The following is a 20983-nucleotide window of genomic DNA, read 5'->3' on the forward strand; positions in this document are numbered from 1 at the left end:
CACCATCGCGTTATTAATATAGTTTCAGATGAAAAAAAATACCCAATTGTGTGTCACTTTCTCGGTCACGGGCATACCCTCCGTGACGTCACTTAGGGCATCGTCCTCAACTCGAAAACAAGATTTCCTGAATATTCAGCGCGAGTCTTAAAACGTAAAATAAAGCTATATGCAATAGAATCTTTGTAAAACGCGCTCAGTAGAAGTCATTTGAAGTGATTTTGAAGTGATACAAATTATGGACGCAACTTGTCCGCAAGTGTCGGTTGTCCTTTAAGATTCAAGACTGAACACGGACATCGTTTTGGCTGTTAGGGCCAAACATATATATATATATATATATATATATATATATATATATATATATATATATATATATATATATATATATATATATATATATATATATATATATATTTTTTTTTTGAGCTTGAGGGAAAAAAAATCACCTTTGCTCTGTCTTGGACATTATCTTCTTGTCTGTCGGACATGGTCGTCAAACATTGCAGGAATGGTAAATTGGATAAGAATAGAATGGGATTGAAAAACAGGGGGATATATCTAGAAACAGAAAGACATTGGAAGTGAGGGGTGGGAGACATTTGAAAGGAGAGTGATTTGGAGACAGTGACAGGATGACAGGGAGACATTGGATGGGTGGGAGAGTTTAGGGAGAAAGACGTCTGGAAACACTAATGGAGAGATAGAGAGGGGCGAGATATGTTGAAAAAGAGGGTAAAGAAACCAGAAAAGAGGGACATGATGTTGGTGGAAAGAGAGAGATTGAAAAGCAGAATGTCAAACGGGACAGTTTGATTGGATTAGAGAGACATTGGAAAAGAGGGAGGATGAAGGCAGAGCGACATTGGAAAACAGGGAGAGAGAGAGATTGAAATATAGTGGGAAGAGAGAGAGTGAGAGACACTAGAAGACGGAGAGAGGAAGGTAGAGCGACATTGGAAAACACAGAGAGAGATTGAAATACAGTATAGAGGTAAAAGAGAGAGATTGGAATAGAGCAGGAAGAGAGAGAGAGAGAGAGAGAGATTGAAATATATTGGGAAGAGAGAGAGAGATTGGAATAGAGCGCGAAGAGAGAGAGAGACATTTAAATAGAGTGGGAAGAGAGAGAGAGAGTGAGAGACACTGGAAGACTGAGAGAGAGCAGCACAGGTGAACGCGCGAGCCTCGGCGGGAAAACAAGCCGTCTCCTCCGCCGCACCTCGGCTGTTTTTGCCGCTCTTTAACCTCCATTTTGGCTCTTTAGCTCCCCTCCAGGGTGGATATTGTCGGCCGGGTACAGCGACCCCACCGTTCTACGCGTGTCTCCTCGCTCAGCTGTGTGAAGAAGGAGGTGAAACGAAGAAGAAGGAGGCGACGACGAGTGGATTTCGGACACCACTTCGCCGGACTGTGAGCCGCCAACCGAAGCTTAGCCGAACCGAACCTAGCCTAGCGTGAGATGGAAGGCAAAGAGAAAGCACCAGCAGGTAGGAGGGAGATATGGACGACGATGCAAGTTTATGGCGCGGGATAGCGGGTAGGGAAGTTGGGGAATGGAGGGTGGGGACGACCGCGGTGGGAGGGTGGAGAGAGCGATGCATGTTGGGTAGAAGTGGATTACACTGCGGTATCCTCAATGCAGCTGCTCATCCCCAGATCGTAGGTGTGGTTATTATGGGATGGGGTGCAGGCATTCCGCATGTGCCTGTGTGTATTGGGGTTTGCTATTAATCCAGCTGTTCACAAAAATAAATATATCTAAACATTTACACACAAAAAAATCATGATGCAGCAAAAGAGGGGAAACAGGTGGGCCATTGAAAAATATACAAGTAGCCACAACAGAATGAGAGATGAGCAGAAAGTACAAATGGACAGATGGACAAGAAGACAGAGAGGTGACAGTAGCAAAAAAACAAACAAACTAAGCGGGAGACAGACTATCTGGCAGTTCAGCCAGAATGACAAACTGGAAATATCAACGTGGTGGAGAACTGGACAGAGAAACCTTCTTGAAGATCCAAAATGGAGACAAGAAAAGAAGACAAATGACAACACTGTGTTTCACAGAAAGAAAGTTCGACAGACTAGTAACATTTAGCAAAGTTAGTCAGGGGGTACACAGACCAGCGACAGGGTTATAAATTGATATTAAATATGTACAATGCTAGATCAGGTGGGTTCAGTAAATTCTTAGCAACTGAACTTTTTGTCTCACACTTGCTGACTTACGTAAAAACTCATGACTGGTTGGATATGTTTGTAATTGGGAAAAAGTTGCTGTTTGATTAGATCCTAACATTGTCCATGTTTAGTAAAGACAGTTAAGCGTGACTCAAATGTACAATATGAAAGACAAACTCAGAGATGTCGTTTTTGATCAACCTCTGTGTACACTTGCAAGAAAATACATAACATATCGGCATATCCAAGTTTTCAATCAGAATAAAAATATATTTCGTATGTATTAGTCAAATTTGTCAAAAATCACAAGAAAATTGGTCATTTGAGAGCCTCTATTACTGCTGCCACAATGACGTAATATACTTTACACCCAGGACATAAATACTCAAGTACAATGCGTCAATAACCTACATAAAGTAACACCTTGATCGACAGGTATCATAACATAACAGATGAGGTGGACAACATAAGTGTGGGAAACATTTACAGGTATTCGAATGGAGGCAGAAAGACAGGCGAGAGTAGTGATGCACAAACACAAGTGAGCCATGGATAAATACAGAATGACAGACTGGAAAGACAAATGGACCAGATGACAGTTCATGAGGTTTAGGGACGAGAAGTAAGAAAGACACGCAGGAAACCAAGAGAAAGACATTAAGTACAGATTGTGTTGATGACGGCAGTGAGACAGCTAGAAGTAGTGTGAGACAAGTTACAGATATTCCTGACGATTATAGACAGGTAAGAAGAACAAGAGACAGACAAATTGACCTGAAAGAGAGAGACAGGCACAGAGACATTAGTGAGAATTACAGTAAAGTCTCGTTATATCGATATCGGATATATCGATAGTCCCGGTTATATCGATACTATTTCTATGCACGCACGGAGAAAATTACATGCAAACAGGGTCGGATATATCGATAGTCCCGGTTATATCGATATTTTTTTGGATTCCCTTGAATATCGATATAACGAGACTTTACTGTATTATGAAAACACTGCTGAACACCAACGAGGCCGAGAAACAGACAGGTTGGTGGAGAGACAGATACCAAGGAGTTGTTTTCAGTCATTTCCAAACCTCTTTAGCATCTGTTTTTTGGAGATCCAGTTTAAGAGTTAATCTACTGTCGGACTGTCTGTGAATTGCTGTGAAAGATCAAATTTTCCTTGACTGGAATTTCACTTCACCCGACATAAGGCTGAATTAGAAGCCACTTAGTAGCCGTGCTGGAATGGTATCGTCAAAGAGCAGACTGCTGAGTCATTACCACTTTTGATGCAAAGTGTTTTGCTGACATGAGCATACCCTTTGCTTACTTTGCATCCCATGTCGGGTGCCGAACCCAAGATGGCTGTCCATCCTCCACAAAAACATATCGACTGTCCTTTTTTAGCGGGCAAAGATCGTAAATAAAGGGCCATATAATGTAGGGCAAGTTGCAGCTGAGTTGTCTAGTGGATGGATGTAAAGTGAACCGTCATCCTCAATGTGAGTTTGTTTATAGCGGGCATCAATGTGTAGTGTGTGTCTGTCTGTGTGTGTGTTTATTTCTATTGATTGTGGGATGGGATCGACACCATTATGGAATGTTGTGGACCACTGCCAGTAGTAACCTGAGAGACTCCAACCCAGAGGGTGAGTGTGTTGTCCTTGTTGTCGCTCTGTTGAGACACACCCAAACAATGATATACAATAAACAGTAAAAACAACCATTATTACTGGAGCTTTGTTGAGGACCTTCTCCGTCTCTAGTTCTTGCTACTAATTATACTGCATCCCGTCCTGGGTGTGTGTATGGGATTGTCACTTAGTAAACTTGTAAACGCTTTGCGGATGCCAGTGCCAAGCGCACTCTGATAGACTGTCGAAATAATCCCACTAATGAGATTTTCATGGATTTTTAGCAGTCAGTCACGATGAAGATGTCACTCTGATATTTTTGTGGGATTCGATGTAGTCTCACAGTCTCTAGTGGTACGTTTCTGTCTTTTGTATGTTTCAGTCTTTCAGAATGATCATATGGATGTTGCGTTTGAGAATTGAGTTGTATCAATTTTATGGAGTTTGATTATGTGAATAATGAAGATGGTATTAAGTGTAGCTAAAATGGTCACTACGAGCCTTGTTTTCCTGGTCTTTATCTGACCTGTCTTTCCCACTCATGTCAGTCAACACCAAGGCTGGTCAATCAATTTTGATTGGGTTGGATTAGCCTTTATTAGTCTTGCAGTGGAGAAATTTACATTTCACAGCAGCCTAAAGATGAAAGTAATAGGAAAGAAAAGGAAGATGTAGAAAAACAAAATGCAGGACCTGCTGTAAAGTCAAGCTTGTGTTGGTTTCAATCATTGTACATTTCCATTAATTTCACTTTCAGAACCTTTCCATTTTCTCCCGTTAGCTCTACTTCTCATATATTCCTCAAGTCCACTTATTTCAATCAACTCCCACGTTCAATCATCTCAATCAGGTTCCAATAACTTCCATCGGTTTTAACCACATTCCGATACCTTCTCGTGCCTGTGATCAACTTCCGGTTTTGAAGGTCAACCAGCTCCTTCAATCCAGTACTTTCCATCCAATCCACTTGCGTGACTATCAATAAACTTCCTTTATCTTCAATTATCTTTTCTTTACTTCAATCAACGTCCTACTTGAACTAAGATGTATTTTCCACTGCCGACATGACCGGATCTCCGCACCGTGTTCATTTCATCAACTTCCATCACAATTCGTCAATTTACGTCATGTTCCAATACCTTCCATTTCATTCAATCAACCTCACTCTTCATCCATCGACTTTCACGACCTTCACTTTGCTTCCACTGTACTTAATGAAAATACAAGTTCAACTTTCTTTCAACTTTGAGCTGACTCAACTTCCGCGAGCTTCCATTAAGTTAAACACACAGTAGATCCCGTTTTTCTTCTTCATAATTGAGCAAAATGTACACCACTTCCTCTTATACGGCCATTGCTGTGAATTAATGTCCACTTCGCTCCTCTTCACTTTCACCGACTTCAATTAGCGGGCGTTACATTTCATGGGGTTCAATGAAATTCAATTAACTTCTACTGTTTCCTGTTGGCAGACACTGTCTTCTTCCACGAATGAATTTGCAACAATTTCTCCTACCTTTTTTTAATATTAACTACCACTATTTTCTTTGATCATGTCCCCCTTCTTTTGATCAAATACACAATCAAAGTAAAAAAAAAAGCACCTTCCCGTTCCCCCTGATTGATCATGAACATCATTTTCCTTGCGGCACATTGCAGCCTCATCTGATCTAAATGGGAGGAGGAGCTCAGGCTATGTGCGAGAAGCCAAAAGAGACTCTTACGGCCGTTGAGTGTCCTCCATCGATTAAATAGTCCCATTAAGTTTAAAATATGTTGCTGCGCTGGCATGGATCATAAGCGCTGAGGTACCAAGGACGACATGACTGCAAAGACTTGTGCTTTTACAGTCCTCTCGAAAACTTCAGCAGACACCAGTGTCACCATCATACTCCTGCGATGCAGTCCTCCATGGAGACCAGTAGCAATGATAGCCTGAAACTGTGTATCTTCATGTCGTTGGACTTTCAATTATTAATCAGACATATGCACTCTACACCCCTCCCCCATATATGTCACAGTTTAATATGATGTGACTACATGGCTGCAGCAGATGGAGGGCAGAATACCCAAAACACGCAGTATGGTATTTTTAGTCAAATGCAAAACACCAATAAAAATGACTTAAAGTGTCCAAAATCTGCAAAAAAATGAACCCTGAAGTGGCCAGTTTCAGAAGGTCCCGAAGAACATCTTTAAAATTACAGACTATAAATTGAAGAATCTTGCAGGGTATTAAAATCATGTACGGCTGCGATGCTTCCTGACACTAGGGTGCAGTTTGGAGTCGTAGCGTGAATGGTGCTACGGGGACGACAGCGCCCTCTGACAGGTCGTGCTGAACGCTCCCGATAAAAATAGTCACGGCTACACCTTCCAATCCCAAAATAGCTGCTCTCTTTACTGTCACATCACATTCTCCAACCCCAGTGCGCATGCGTCGCATAATCAGATAGACAAATTTGACTTCGCATGTGTACGTCAGTTGATTTTTATCTCACGAAAGCACATTAGCTCTATGTCAGTTGAACACCAACATGGTCAAGCGTGAGAGTTGTGGTAATTTGCCATTTGACCTTTTATTTACCAGTGTGTTGACACTCTTGGCGGCTAAAAGTGTGACAGTGAATACAGCTGAGAAGTGTTTTTATAAAGCCAACATACGAGCTGAGGACGCAGCACTCAGCTCCACATGCTCGACTCTGTTCATCAACTTCCCAATTTGGCTCATTGAACGATCGGTCAAAGGGCCGAATGAGTCTGTACTGCGGTCTATGCGAAAATACAAGTGAAGAGGTTCAGCGGAATGAAGCCAATGCAGTTAAAGAGAGCTGCAAGTCAGGTGAGTCGTTAAGTCAGCATATTGATGACATTGAGGCACATTTTTTTGCGCAGCTCACTGTTCGCTAACAAGGAACTGCAACTCAAAATTCACAACAAATTTCAACATTGATTTTCAATGGGTCAAGACCATGAGACTAAAATTCTGGGCTGAAAGTCAAATGGAAGTTTTTGAATTTGACTGCAGTCACAACATGCTCCAATCGTCTCGATTTTATCATTTAACGTAGTAGCCTCAGCTGTTGTAGATTTCAGTGACAATGACAAAAACCCTGTCACTGAAGTGGACACATTTTTGCACATTTGGCAGTGAATGAGTTAAATGTGTCTGAATTATCACACGTGTTTCAGTCTCTGAGGTGGCATAACTCCAAATGATTTCTTCTGAGAAAAGACATTTTGAAAGGAGGACAACATGCACCTGAACCAGTGTGGGGGGAGTACTTGTGTTTTTGTGGTTCTCTGTTTCCCTCTAGCGGCGTAAATAATGTTGCACCTTTATGGTGGCAAATACCTGTACACCACTAAGTACGTATCCTTGTTTCGGTGATTATGACAAAGAGATGCCGTGAAATATAAGATCACCATGATCACTCGGTGCTTCTTCATCTTGCTTTTGTTTTCACACTCATAAATGTTGCAGTAGTCTTCAGTTGAGAATTTCTCATGAAATATTTAAAAGGCGCACGATCAGGATGCACTTTGTCACACGGTAGTGCATTTTTTCTTGCGTGTGGGCGCGCGTGTTAACGAACTCACTTAACTTAATGCTGATTTAAGAAGTGCAGTCGTTCTGGGGTAAACACGAACAGAAGGTTTGTCAGTTCCAAAAGCTACAAGGGGCCTTTTTTGGGGTTACTAGTATGAAATTAAACCTTACAACTACTGTGTTTCACTTGTAACATGAGTATGGAGCCAAGTATCACGCACTGTTAGAGTCCTTATCATCTTTGTATACTAGAACTTGCTGGCTTACTAGTAATGTTTTCCCGATACTACCTTTCATATTTTTTTAATCTACTCGGATGTGATTAAACCTTTATACGAAGCTCCTGCTGCACAAGAACGACTCCAAGACTGAATCCTGCCACAATAGTCAGTTGACATCCTGTACATAAATTCAGGTGTTAAGTTCGCCTATAGTAAGGCAAGTAGTAATACCTGGGATAACAGTCAGACAATTAATTACATGTTACAAATGATACAAACGTGAGTACTAGTTGCATGGTAGTACTTGGAGTAATACAAGCAAAGTACCAGATGCTATCAAAGTTCTCCTCCTCAAGTGCAGAAATGTCATTCTGCTGTGGAAAGAACCGTTACTAAGAAGACAATTCAAGACATGAGTAACACGTGTTTGAGATGCTATTAAAACAACCACATTTTGCTACTACTGAAACAAAACCGAGCGCAGTACCTATTGATGTGATAGATATTAACTATTAGATTTTTAGTCACTTGTACTACCAGTAGCATGCGGCTATAAACTAATAATAGCCTCACTATTAACATATGATTGTCCTACTAGTACACTCTATGTCCCCACTAGTAAGACAATTTAAGTCACTGGTCGACCTATGTGCCTTCCTTAGAAGTTGAGTAAATAAATGGTCAGTGAATGTAAAATATGTGTACTATACTGTACTGTTGTACACTTGCATTTATGTTTGTGTCCAGCAGGTGGCAACGTATCTCCACTCTGCAATGCACCGCCTATAATTTCTTTATGGGAGCCAGTTGAACTCAATGTGGGCAACACGATGAAGGACGTCTGCCTCGCAATCAAATGGTTCAAGGTTCAAAATCAGGCAGATGTAGTTTTTCTTTACGTTTAGCAAGTTAACCTCATTGAAGACATCAATGTGAGTTTGAATGGAAATGCTTGTTTGTCTTAGCATTGGACACAACATCCTCCATTTTGTCATAATATATGATGATATTAGGCGACCTATGCAGGGTAAATCTTTGGACAGACCCATAAAGCTAGTCACCAAATATTTCTCCCACTCAAAAAAAAAACTTTTCTCTGTACTCCTCTATTTAAAAAACAAAACTCTCTCAAAATCAACAACGCTCACATCTACTGACTTAGTTTTTATTTTCCTTGCCCTGTTAAAAATAACCCAGTACTAAGCTGACATTATCATCCATCATTGATTATTGGTGTGTGCGTGTTAGCCACATGGAGGTTTCGTCTTTACTTGATGACTTTATTCTGCCCTCTGATGTGTGCACTTTGTGTATTGATCAGGGACATATACCTGCATCTCACACACACACACACGCACACACACACACACACACACACACACACACACACACACACACACACACACACACACACACACACACAAACAACTTGTGTGTGTGATGATAAAGCAGGTCAAGTTCATCTCAGCAGTCAGTGATTCGTAAACAACACTCATCAAAAGTTTCAGGTAGGCATCAAATACAGTATATTGTTTAAAAACAAAAACGTAATGATCATCATGCATGTACTACAGTGTCACAAAGTAGAACATTGACCTCTACCAAAGCTAACAAATACTCCGCAGAGGGCAAACGTATGCTTGCGCTTAAGGGCCGTGTTAGATTTGTAACAAATACAAATGAAAGGAATATACTGGAGATACATGTTGTACCGGTCCGGTATGCAAGTAAATTCAGTTATGGAACAAAGATAGAAATAGAAGACTTGAAAAACTGTGCTTGTGAGGGTTACACTGTCAGAGTTAATGAGTCTGTAATTATCCTCTTAATCAGTCATGCTGACTGATGTTAAAAGAAAATAGTGGCCACATCCAGGTGTAAAATATCCACGCGACCGGTCCCAGTACACGTACACAAATACAGGATGATAATTGAAAGCGCTGACCTGTTTCCCTCCCCCAACCTCCACCTACCTTCTTCCAGATGATGAAGTTCCAATTTATCTTTGCGTTGTGGATGCTGTGGTATGCGTGTGGCCGCCTCGGGCAAACTGATTGGTTGCGGTGGATTAGTTTTTAATAGCATCAAAGGGTTTCTACTGCTTGCTGAAATATTCAGTGAATGAGTGAGTGAGTATTTGGATCATAAATGCAGCGTCGGCTTGTGTGCTGGTCACCACAAGATTGTGTATTGGGGTGCCTGCATCCAAACACAGGGGTTCTAAAATTTCGTGGGTTCAGGACAGGGTGTTTTCCAAAGGTCTCCCTCCATAACCCAAACACATATTAAACAAAACTAACTTTTCTACCATTGAAAAAATAAAGAAATACAATTTTAAAATAGCGAACTCAGACGTTGCCTATTTAGGAGAGAAAAAATAGTCTTCACAAGAACAAAGTGATAGTCTTTTAATCTCAAGAAAAATCAAGTCGTATAACATTCTGATTAACCTGTTCACAAATTTGTATTTGTCTTCTTCTTTCTTTTCCTTTCGGCTTTTCCCCTTAGGGGTCGCCACAGCGAATCAATGTCCTCCATCTATCCCGGTTTTGTGCATCCTTTTCTCTCACAAAAGATTTGTATTTATTTATTTATTTATTTATTTATTTATTCATGAGCAAATGTCCATTATTCACTGACAAACTAATCAAAACACTGGTTTGTTACCAACCAGTAGCTTTCTTAGTCACCGAGAACTTTTAAAAAGTGAGTTGAGAAGCTTCTTTGAGACAGAAGTACTGTTCTTCTGGTATCTTGTGCCAAGGTACTACGTTGAAGTCAGTTGAGCATCTTCGTTTTGAGAATGTTTGTGCTTCTTTTTGACAACGTTTGTGCTTTGACTGATGTTTTGTGTCAAATTGGAGACTCTTGAGGGTCATGCTTTATTCAGACAAAAGTACTGCTTTTCTATCATCATGGGATGTCTTGTTACCAGGGAAGTGTATTAAATAGAAGCGCTTCCAATGGACAAAGTCACCATCTTGTCACATGTTGGATGATTTTGTCACATGATTTTGAAGAGTTGAGGAGCTTTATTTCAACAAAACTAGTGATTGTGTATGATGTAGGTCGTCTCAATTAAGTATCACGGGACCTTGGATGCTGCTTTCTTGTCTTTGCCTTTGAGGATAGCAAACTTGTTTCTGCTGCATACGCCTTTTCGATTCCCCTAGTTTCTGAATCTCTCAGCTGCACCAGAATGGAATGAATTTTCAACAAAATGGATTATTTATTTGTGTGCGTATGTGTGTGTGAGACCGCGATGATTCAACGTTTGCGTCGATAGAAATGTTGTGATGTGGGAGAAACATAAAACATCAGGCTGACTATTTTTAGGAGCTTCTACCACACTTCCACGCCTCTCTCTCTCGATGGCTTTGCTTCTCTGTTGCTCTCTCTCTCTCGCTCTTTCTCTCTCTCCCTTCTTCTTCTCCGTCCCTTGGAATCCTGCCACAGCGCTGAGCTGACGACTCGGACGGAGACAGATTCAGCATCTGGACCATATCGAAGCTGCCGGAATTTGGATTCCCCCTGTCAACTTCTTTTATGTTGCCGCATTGTGCCGGTTGAAGCCGCAGAAAACCTCCTGGCAGGCATGTAGACACTTGCTTGGTGTGTTTATGAATATTGATGGAGAAAGCTAAAGCGAGGATTCCTTTTTGGCGGTGCATCTTTTTTGCGCCCCTGAAAAATAGCTACCAAGGATGCATAGTGTATGCAGCATCACCGAACTTGGACGAAGAGAAGTTTTACCAGTCAACTCTTGGTTATCAGCATTCATGTTTATTTTTTTTGCGTTTATACTTCCATCAGAGGGCATTAATTCAAGATTCGGTACAGTACCTTGATTTTTAGCTTCTTCACAGAGGGAAGGAACTTTTCAAACTTTCCATCAACATTTGATGAATATAATGCCTACACGTTTGCTCCCTCATCATCAAGAGAAAACATTATTCATGTTTCAAATTGCCTTCTGGATTAAAAAAAGCCAAAGTAATTTGTGACCCTTCAAGTGATATCATGGGAGGAGGACTTTTACAAGAAGAAACCACTTCCTACATTTGGATGACAAAGTTTTGCACAAACAAGTTGAATCGACTTTAAAAAGTCCAAAAAGTTTCTCATCAGAAAAGATCCTTCAAATGTTGGAGAATATTCTCCAAGTTCCCCAACTTCATGTCTTGTGTTTCTCTACCCAAGAAAGAAAATCTTACATGTCTAGCTGAAACCATTGCAGAAGAATCTGGACAATCAATTAAAATTCATCATCATGGATCCTTCTGGTATCTTAGAACTTTTTCCAGCACCCTCTGCTTGATGTCGTGACGTGACAGTAAAGGACATTTCAGGCACTGAGACATGACACGTATCCTGGACTGAAAACCGCCCTGCGCTTGGCAGAGGCTATGGCGGCAGCTATCGCCAGCTCCCTGATCCGACAGAAGCGTCAGGCCCGCGAGTCCAACAGTGAGAAAGTTGCCCCCAATAAAAGGCGTTCCAGTCCTACCAAGGAACCCAAAGGTTTGAGGCACATTTTCAGTGTCTTTAGCAAAGTTCGCTTCTGCAGCAGTGGCGGCAAGAAGAAACCGGTGCGACGGAAACCAGGTGGGTTGCTGGATATCATCTTTGTCAAGACTCACCAAAACTATTTGGCTTACCTAAAATGTGAGAATAGAAATTGAGCTCTGAAATATATTGGTCCATTTGTAATGGATGGGAGCCAGGACTGCGCAAAAAAGAAAGTTTGTAATACGCCGCTGCGCTCTGGTGTGTTATCAATCTGGGTTTTTTGCCTGCTGGTTCAGGCACTCCACTCTCAATCCAGGGGGACGGTAGCCATCTGAGTTCAAAGACATCCCCCACTCCCGTTCTGCTCAGAGGTCTGCTTCATAAATGGCTTTGCATCTGTCCGAGTTTTTTTGCCGTTGTTGTTGTTTTCCGACTGGTTAATCCGGCTCCCGTCTGCTCCCGTGAACTTTTTATCCGGTGCACTCCCAATTTCATGATTAAAGGTAAAATCGACTCACATCACGTGGGAACTAAACCCAAGCTGCCCACACCCAAGTTAGGCCACATGTGGTGTGGTCATTGGATGAAATATTGATATCGTAGTCTGTGCTTGATGCCTATTGAGTAATCAGTTTTGAAACGCTCTGTCGTTTGTTCAGTACAAAGAACTTAAGACAATACCTGATACTTTGGTAGCTGATACCTGAAACTTTGATACCTGGTACCTGATACCTGATACTTGGTCATAATCAAGTACTCTTGTTGCATCCATCCACTCCTCCTGTTTCATCCATCCTTTCTTTTTTTAGACCCTTTGTCCTTTTAGGATCACTGGTGAACTGGAATCTACCCCAGTTGATGCATGGACCAAAATTTAGCCAGATTAAATTGCCAACAATTAGCTTGGGCTATTTTGCATGATGAAACCATTTGATATCAAATCTGTTTGGGTTTTAATCTGATAAGAAAAGCAATTCATAGCTTCCTAGCAATTCCTACCTGTAATTGTGAAGCCTAAAGGCTTTTATCATCATACTTTCTTCTGGAGAAATGTCAAGTCAGCACATTGACAGCATTTATGAGCTGCCTTGCGTTTTCACGGCAATACCGCAAGCATCTTCTAAAAATGACATGACACATGTTTCGTGTCCACACAAACCTAAGTACAGCGGAAAGCTTTTATTCTGTATCCTTGATATCCTGTCTGAGATCCATGCGCTAGTATGTTCTTAGTCCTAACAGGCGGATTAGTCAAGAAAATTATGGCTCACTACTCAAGCGACTGTGTCTGATCTTCCTCAACTTAGTTGGTTTTATTATTCATTTCAAAATGCGTTCCGTAAGGTACATCCATTGAGGTGCTTTGCACTTATCACGCACACGATGTTCTGAGGGGAAGTGCTATCGGTGTGCTGTACATGTGACTCACAGCTGTTAATTGACGGTGAACATCATCACCATCCAAACAAGCTTGCTTTTTTTCTGATGGGAACGCATTTCGTGTGATGCGCTTCCCATTTCAGTTCATAATTTCATGAGTACAGAAATGTTGGGAACACATTGAGCACAGAAATGTCAGGAACACAGAAAAACAAGAGAAAAACATGGGTGGTCAGAGCAAGGGGGTAAAATGTCCACCGACATGGTGGCGCATGTATCAACCTGTGCTAATGTCCCAACATGGTCTTACGCTTGAATTATAAATGTGCTGAGTATTTAGAATGGACAGATGAGTGCCGATGGCTTTGTAGCGCTCACTCAAATGATATATTTTTATACATTTTGTGTGTGTTGGGTTGCAGAGCCGCAGCTGAAAGGCATTGTGACGCGTCTCTTCAGTGAGCAAGGCTTCTTCTTGCAGATGCAACCTGATGGAACCATCAGTGGAAACAAGGATGAGAACAGCGACAACAGTGAGTCTCACATTTTTTGAAGCTGATCATAAAATTGTTAAAGGACAACCGATGCCTCTGGACAAGTTGTGTCCATAATTTGTAAAATCACTTCAAATGACTTCTACTGAGCGTATTTTACAAAGATTCCACCACATATAGCTATACTTTTTATACGTTTTAAGACTCGCGCTGAATATTCAGGAAGTCTTGTTTTCCAGTTGATGACAATGCCTGACGTGACGTCACGTCTGGAATGCCTCTGACCGAGAAAGCGACGCACAATGCATATTGGGTACTTTGTTTGGTCTGAAAACTTCATGTTGATCCGTGTTGATGGCGAAATTAGAAGGAAAAAACATAACCATGGTGAATCATTGTGTGTTGGACCAAGACTACTATTTGATACTAGTTGACATAAATTCCCAGCAGACAACTCAGCCCATTTCCAATGGAGCTTGGGCGCCATCTTGTGCATTTTCTGGGCGCTACATTGGAGTCCAGACGCCTCAAAATGAGACGGAAGGACTTCTTTAATCGATTGCAAACATTTATGCTTTCCTCTTCAGAACTATTTGAATCATATTCATAACTGGATGAGTAACAAGAAAGCATCGTCTCCGAATCTGAAGCCATTGTTTTTATTCTCGAGCAAGGCAAGACGTCCTGGCGTGACGTCACGAACAAGGGGGCGGAACCTTCTGAAACTGAAACTTTCTGAGGTCATTTTGAAGTACTTTTGGGACAATTTAAGTCATTTGTATTGGTGTTTTGCATTTGACTAAAAATATCAGCCTGCGTGTTTTATGTATTTTAGATGCTATAAAACGATTCACATTGGGAATGTCCTATCAAGGACGAGTGATTTGCAAGTATGGGTGCACATATTCACCTAAAAATCGTTCTCATGTTTGTGTGTTTTTTTTTCAGCTCTCTTCAACCTGATCCCGGTGGGTCTGCGGGTGGTGGCCATGCAGGGTGTCAAAGCGGGACTCTATATGGCCATGAACGCAGAGGGATTCCTTTACACGTCTGTAAGAACACCATTTCAACTTGACTTTCACACCTTTGTGTTCACACATAGAGGCTGAATCTGATTGGAGAAAGAAAAAATAAAAAATGGGATTAACGCAGCCAAGAGAAACATGAATAAATGGAGACTGTTATGCAATCTCATGCTACAAATATTACAATTTAGGCTGTAAATGTAGGTCAGTGCTCCTTATCGTGTTTAGGCCGGCAGGGCTTGGTTTTCCTCTTTACAGTCGATCATAAGATTGATTTTTAGTGATATAAAATATTTTGGAATCGCGTTGAAATGCCTTCGTCATCCATCTTCACAGTCCTCGTTGCAACAGCTCCTTCTCAGTGGAGCTCATAATACTGCTTTATACATTATTCAGACTTCGGCTCGCATGAAACTTTAAAATGTCATTCTTTGCTGACGGAGTCATGCAGGAGGAGAAATGTTGTGTTGCCTTCACGTGTGCTCAGAATATCTTTGAAATTAAACACGCTGAACCACTGCTGTATCGCCGCTCATCATTTGCGCCCCTTTTATTTTATTCTCCTGATATTCTGAGGATTTGCGCCATTTTTGTCTTCAAACAATCGACTGACTATTAAATTATTGGTATATTTGATAATTTATTGTGGATTAATCGCTATACTTTGAGTTTAAAGGACAACCGACACATTTTTTTTGTGTCCTAACTGACATCAGAAAAACGTTTTAAAGCATCGAAAATCCACAAAACACGCAGGCTGATATTTTAGTCAAATGCAAAACACCAATGAAAATGACTTAAAGTGTCACAAAACTATATATATAAATGCACAAGATGGCGGACAAGCTCCGTTGGAAATGGGCTGATTTGTCCGCTGGGAATTTGTGTCAACTTACACCTTTTTTTTGCGTGTTAACCGCAATTGGCTACCACACATAATGATTCACCATCGCGTTATTTATGTAGTTTTCCTTCTAATTTCGCAATCAACACGGTGTTTTCAGATGAAAAAAAAAACAACAAAATGCATTGTGTGTCGCTTTCTCGGTCAGGGGCGTTCCCTCCGTGACGTCACTCAAGACATTGTCATCAACTTGAAAAAAAGACTTCATGAATATTCAGCGTGAGTCTTAAAAGGTAAAATATTGCTATATGCGGTGGAATCTTTGTAAAATGCACTCAGTAGAAGTCATATGAAGTGATTTTACAAATTATGGACGCAACTTGTCTGGAGGTGTTGGTTGTCCTTTAAATATATATAATGGTCTCTCTAGATTGTGCATTTTATATCGTGTGTCTTTAATGACAATCAAGGTTCATTTTACTCCTGAAATAATCAACTGTGTGTGTGCGTGTGTGTTGCCAATCAGGATATCTTCACGGCTGAGTGTAAATTCAAGGAATCCGTGTTTGAGAACTACTACGTCATCTATTCATCTACGCTGTACCGGCAGCACGAATCGGGCCGGGCCTGGTTCTTGGGCCTCAACAAAGAGGGCGTCATCATGAAGGGCAACCGCGTCAAGAAAACCAAACCATGCTCGCACTTTGTTCCTAGACCCATAGAAGGTACCACATCGGCCATGTTTATTCAATGTGTCCTTGAGAGTTTTGAAAGATGCTTAGAAATAAAATGTATTATTATTAATGATGTACTGTGGACTGCTCGTCCTATTTTGACTGTTCCAACATTCCCGAATTTATTTATATTACAGTAAAGTCTCGTTATATCGATATCCAAGGGAGTCCGAAAAATATCGATATAACCGGGACTATCGATATATCCGACCCTGTTTGCATGTAATTTTCTCCGTGCGTGCACAGAAATAGTATCGATATAACCGGGACTATCGATATATCCGATATCGATATAACGAGACTTTACTGTAATTTATATGAAAAGTGGGTCTTTAAACGACATTCACGAATTTGTTCGGGGTTTGTTTTTTCTTGCGGGTGTGCCGATAAAGCACTTGTCAGACCTCTGGTGATGTTTTTTTCCCTTCCATGAGGGGGCAGCATTTGCCTTTGGTCCATGTTAGCGCTTTGTTCCAGCTTCAGCTGTTGTTGAAGCCCTATATCACTCAATATGTATGGATTGTATTGTATTTTGGACAGCCGCCCCCATTTCAAGATCAGATAACTCCAGGCCCATATCATTTAGGAATTAACTCTTTTTTTCTGATGAAAGAAGGGAGTCTAAGGTTGCATTGAATGTAGTCCTAATACTCAATATTATGCGAGTACTGCAATTTGAGTGAAAATGACAAAACCCCTTGCTCTACTGAATCTCATCCATCTATTATTTGCTATCTGGCTGGGTAGCTATCTATCTAGCTATAAGCTATCGAGCTAGCTTTCTATCTAGCTATTAGCTATCTATTAGCTTGCGAGCTCACTTTCTATCTCTTTGAGTTACTTTCGGGTTGAGTGAACGCTGGCACATTTGGTTATAAAGTGACCTTGAGAGTTTTGAAAGGCGCTTAGAAATGACATGCATTATTATTATTATTATTATTATTATTATTATTATTATTATTATTATTATTATTATTATTATTATTATTATTATTATTATTATTATTTTCTGACCTGAAAAAAATTGCAAAAGTGTAGCAAAATCCAACTGACTTAGCGCACTGGCCGCAGAGGTCATCCAGTATTCACTTCTTGTCGTTCAAAAGTGACGTTCCAGTGTTTCACGTGGACGTTTCAAAGCAGGGACATTGACCTCCGTCTCCGCTTTCAGCGCGCAGGCGTCTCACCCTCCCTCACTTAATCCCGGCTCCCATAGCGTCATTTAAAAATATCTGTCAAGTTCCTTCCTTCCTATTCGTCCTTCAACCTTGTCCTCTTTCACTTCTGGCTTCACCTCATTTCGTGTCACACACATCACTCGAGGCTAATTCTGAACATTTGTAAACACTGTGATGAGGAAGCCTTTTATTTGCAGAATGAATGACTTCTGTTTTTGTTTCCGTCATTAGTGTGCATGTACAAAGAGCCCTCGCTGCACGAGCTGGAGGAGAAGCTGCTCATGTCCTCGCGGAGTCCCACCATGAACGGCGAGGAACCAGCCAGGAGCCCCCTGAGAGCCACGCATGGCTGCGAGGAGGACGGGCAACTGGAAGATGACGACGAGGACATCACAGAGCGGGAAGGCTCGTAGCTTGCAGCGCCCCCCGCTGGAGAACTCCCATGCAACACTCCCATCGCGGAAACTACAACCCAAACAAGCAGAGAAAAAGAAGCCGAAAAAAAAAGGGCAAGAATCCTCTTTCAATGTTCTTCTTTTGGTGATGACGATTTACATTTTATGCAAAAAGGCCAGGAGGCTAGCACATCTACTCTTCATCGTCATCGTTACCGTGACGACAAAGTTTTTTTTCCCCTCCCTCCCACCGCCTCCCATGAGATGGGTGAGCGTTGAGAACTCCGAAGCTTTAAGCCATGTAGAAATATCATCATCGTCACCATTATCATTGCACATTTTTTTTCTTCTTCTTCAGCGATGCAAACAATTGAGCACTTTTTTTAAGTATCACAAGCTTCTTCTTGTGGCCAATCACACTTGAGTGTTTTTGTTGCCTTGTCGCAAGCATATGGACATGGCCTTGGATGGAAAGTTATACCAAAGTACGGGATTAAAATACACTCCAGAGAACTTCCATATATCTTATATCAACCATGTTTTTTTTGTTGTAATTTTTTCCTCATATTTCATCCACAGTTTTCACGTGTCTTCTGCATCACTGCCTCCCGAATGAATGTTCTGTATATTAGGCCGCAAAAGAGCATCTGGACTGGACGCTTCAATGTTTAACAAGCAGATAAAGCAAGCAGATCAGTAAGTGTGCTTTTTTTCCCCCTTTGTATACTGAATTGGGATTAGCTCAAATCAAAACAAAAAAAAAATACTAGCGCCAAACTTTATGTCCCAATTATGTCAAAAAAATGCACTGATGATGTCATCAGGATCTGCCAATCAGGTTTCGTTCAGTTGCCTCCAAGTTCCAGATAATAATAATAATAATAATAATAATAATACATTTCATTTCTAAGCGCCTTTCAAAACTCTCAAGGTACAGTCCTAATATTCATATTCCGCCTTCCTCCGAAGCATAAGATTGACTTATTTTATTTTTATGCAGCAACAACCACTCAAAATATCACCAAATATTTGCATGTGAATTCATCTAAAGTGTCCATCCACCTGATAGCTGAATTGTGGTGCATGCTTTGTCGTTTTTTTTTTTTTTTTTTGGTCTGTCGAGCACTGAAACGGGCAACGGATCAATCATCATCCATGTCACGCTGCCTCGGAGAAAGTCTTCCAGTCAGAGGTTTTTTTAAAAATGTCAGAAGTACAGAGTACCGTGACCTAAAAATACCCGAATTTACAATTTTTTTCGCAGTAGTGAGTGTATATCTTAAATCAATCAGATACTGTATGTAAGTCAAATCACAGTTCGCCATTAAAATGAATGGAAATTGCATTAATCCTTTCCAGCCCCAGAAAAGTACCAAAGTATTGTACCGAATAAAATCATGAACACAATATGCAATGTAAAAAACATAAAACAAAGTTTGCGGAGGAGAGGTATAAGAATACAGTGATACCTCGGTTTACGAACCCCTTGGTTTACGAACATTTCGGTTTACGAATGTTAAATTTAAGAAAATTTTACCTTGGAATACGAACTTTTTTCGGAATACACGTGGAGCTGCCACAATGGGTGATGTGTCGTTCGTGAACGAGCCCGTTCTCCAAAAAGAAAATGGCTGCAGATTTTTTTTGGCCTCTATTCCCTGCCCCCAGTCTTCGGTTAAAGCCACGTGATTGGTCAAGTACGCGGCAGTGAGGGCAGGTGGTTTAAACATTTAAGGGACAGGCAGACGACAGAGAGATAGTTTCAACTTTGATAGTTCAAAGGCAGAGTGTAGACTGCAAGGGTAAAATATGCCATCAATCAGGCTCCACGAACAACCCGCACAAGCCATCTGTACACTTGATGCAAAAAGCCATCAACCCGGCTAAACAGAACACAATTGATGAGGAACTAGATAAAATTATCACAGACAAAGCACCTACAAGGGATCATTCCTCAAGAGGGTGAAAGAAGAAGGCTACATTCCTCATCACGTGTTTAATGCCACTCCATTCCATCAAGCCATCAACGACCATCATAAAGGTAAATAAAATGACTATTATACAGTACAGTTTCTTTGATTATAATACCATAGCACATTTATTATACATAAAATAAGGTATATTTTGCGTAGTTTTAAGGTTTAGAAAATTAGAAAGTAGAAAATTATGTTTTATGGGGACCTGGGAACTGATTATTTTCATTTTAATGGTTTCCTATGGGGAATTAATTTTTGGGATACACACTTTTCGCCTGACACACTCTGTCTAGGAACCAATTAAGTTCGTAAGCCAAGGTATCGCTGTACTGTAAATTTGGAATACAGGACTTGTTGGTCAAGTCAACCCAGTAGTCAATCGTGTCTTATTCATATAAAGTTTTGTATTCTCCACTTGGAACAAATTTGCTACTTAATTTTAGCAATTAAAACAATTGGAAAAGTAAAGCTGTTGTTTAGAAATGAGCAACCAGAGGCAGCTGGTCGACCTTGTTGTACCGTTGTTGGATCTGCCCGCAGCCTGAATAATTTTTTTTTTTAATGCGTTTGCTGATGTTTCCGCCTTATCCTAGACACACTCATTATGGAGTTGAAAATGTCATCGCAAATACTCAGCAGCAGGTTGAAAAGTTGATTAAAAAAAATAAAATGTAAAAAGGAATGATTCAAAATGTATTGCCTGGTGTTTTGTTTTTTGAATTCATAAATTACTCAAGCATAAAAAAAACCCAAACTTTTCTGCGATAACGCCAAACATCTTATTTTGCAATTGCTCTTGACTTATTTTGAGTGATTACATCACACTATTAAGATTTATTACAAAGAAACATTGCTACAAC

At 40.7% G+C, this 20983-nt stretch overlaps 1 protein-coding gene across 4 annotated transcripts; it reads left to right on the plus strand.

Moving 5' to 3' along the window:
- Window positions 1–457: 457 nt before the first annotated feature.
- On the plus strand, window positions 458–20815 carry LOC148888707 (fibroblast growth factor 12-like). Of its 4 annotated transcripts, XM_089013106.1 has the most exons (6): window positions 458–1173; window positions 1268–1490; window positions 13900–14010; window positions 14920–15023; window positions 16367–16565; window positions 17984–20815. In XM_089013106.1, exons 2-6 carry the CDS (start codon window positions 1463–1465, stop codon window positions 18163–18165), a joined length of 624 nt encoding a protein of 207 aa, XP_088869232.1. In that variant the 5' UTR covers window positions 458–1173; window positions 1268–1462; the 3' UTR covers window positions 18166–20815. The 4 variants fall into 4 exon arrangements, with proteins under 4 accessions (XP_088869232.1, XP_088869231.1, XP_088869230.1 ...); XM_089013105.1 differs by having other exon boundaries at window positions 458–1490; XM_089013104.1 differs by lacking the exons at window positions 458–1173; window positions 1268–1490 and adding an exon at window positions 6519–6659.
- The last annotated feature ends 168 nt before the right edge of the window (window positions 20816–20983 follow it).

Source organism: Hippocampus bargibanti, linkage group LG14 (assembly GCF_051943395.1).
Source record: "Hippocampus bargibanti isolate YZ-2025 linkage group LG14, ASM5194339v1, whole genome shotgun sequence".
In the NCBI taxonomy this organism is placed as follows: Eukaryota; Metazoa; Chordata; class Actinopteri; order Syngnathiformes; family Syngnathidae; genus Hippocampus; species Hippocampus bargibanti.

Coding starts and splice junctions, on each gene's coding strand:
- LOC148888707 (XM_089013103.1), top strand. CDS start 11,995: ATGGCGGCAGCTATCGCCAGCTCCCTGATCCGACAGAAGCGTCAGGCC. Junction 14,011..14,919: donor GGATGAGAACAGCGACAACA/GTGAGTCTCACA, acceptor TTTTTTTTTCAG/CTCTCTTCAACCTGATCCCG. Junction 16,566..17,983: donor TGTTCCTAGACCCATAGAAG/GTACCACATCGG, acceptor TTCCGTCATTAG/TGTGCATGTACAAAGAGCCC.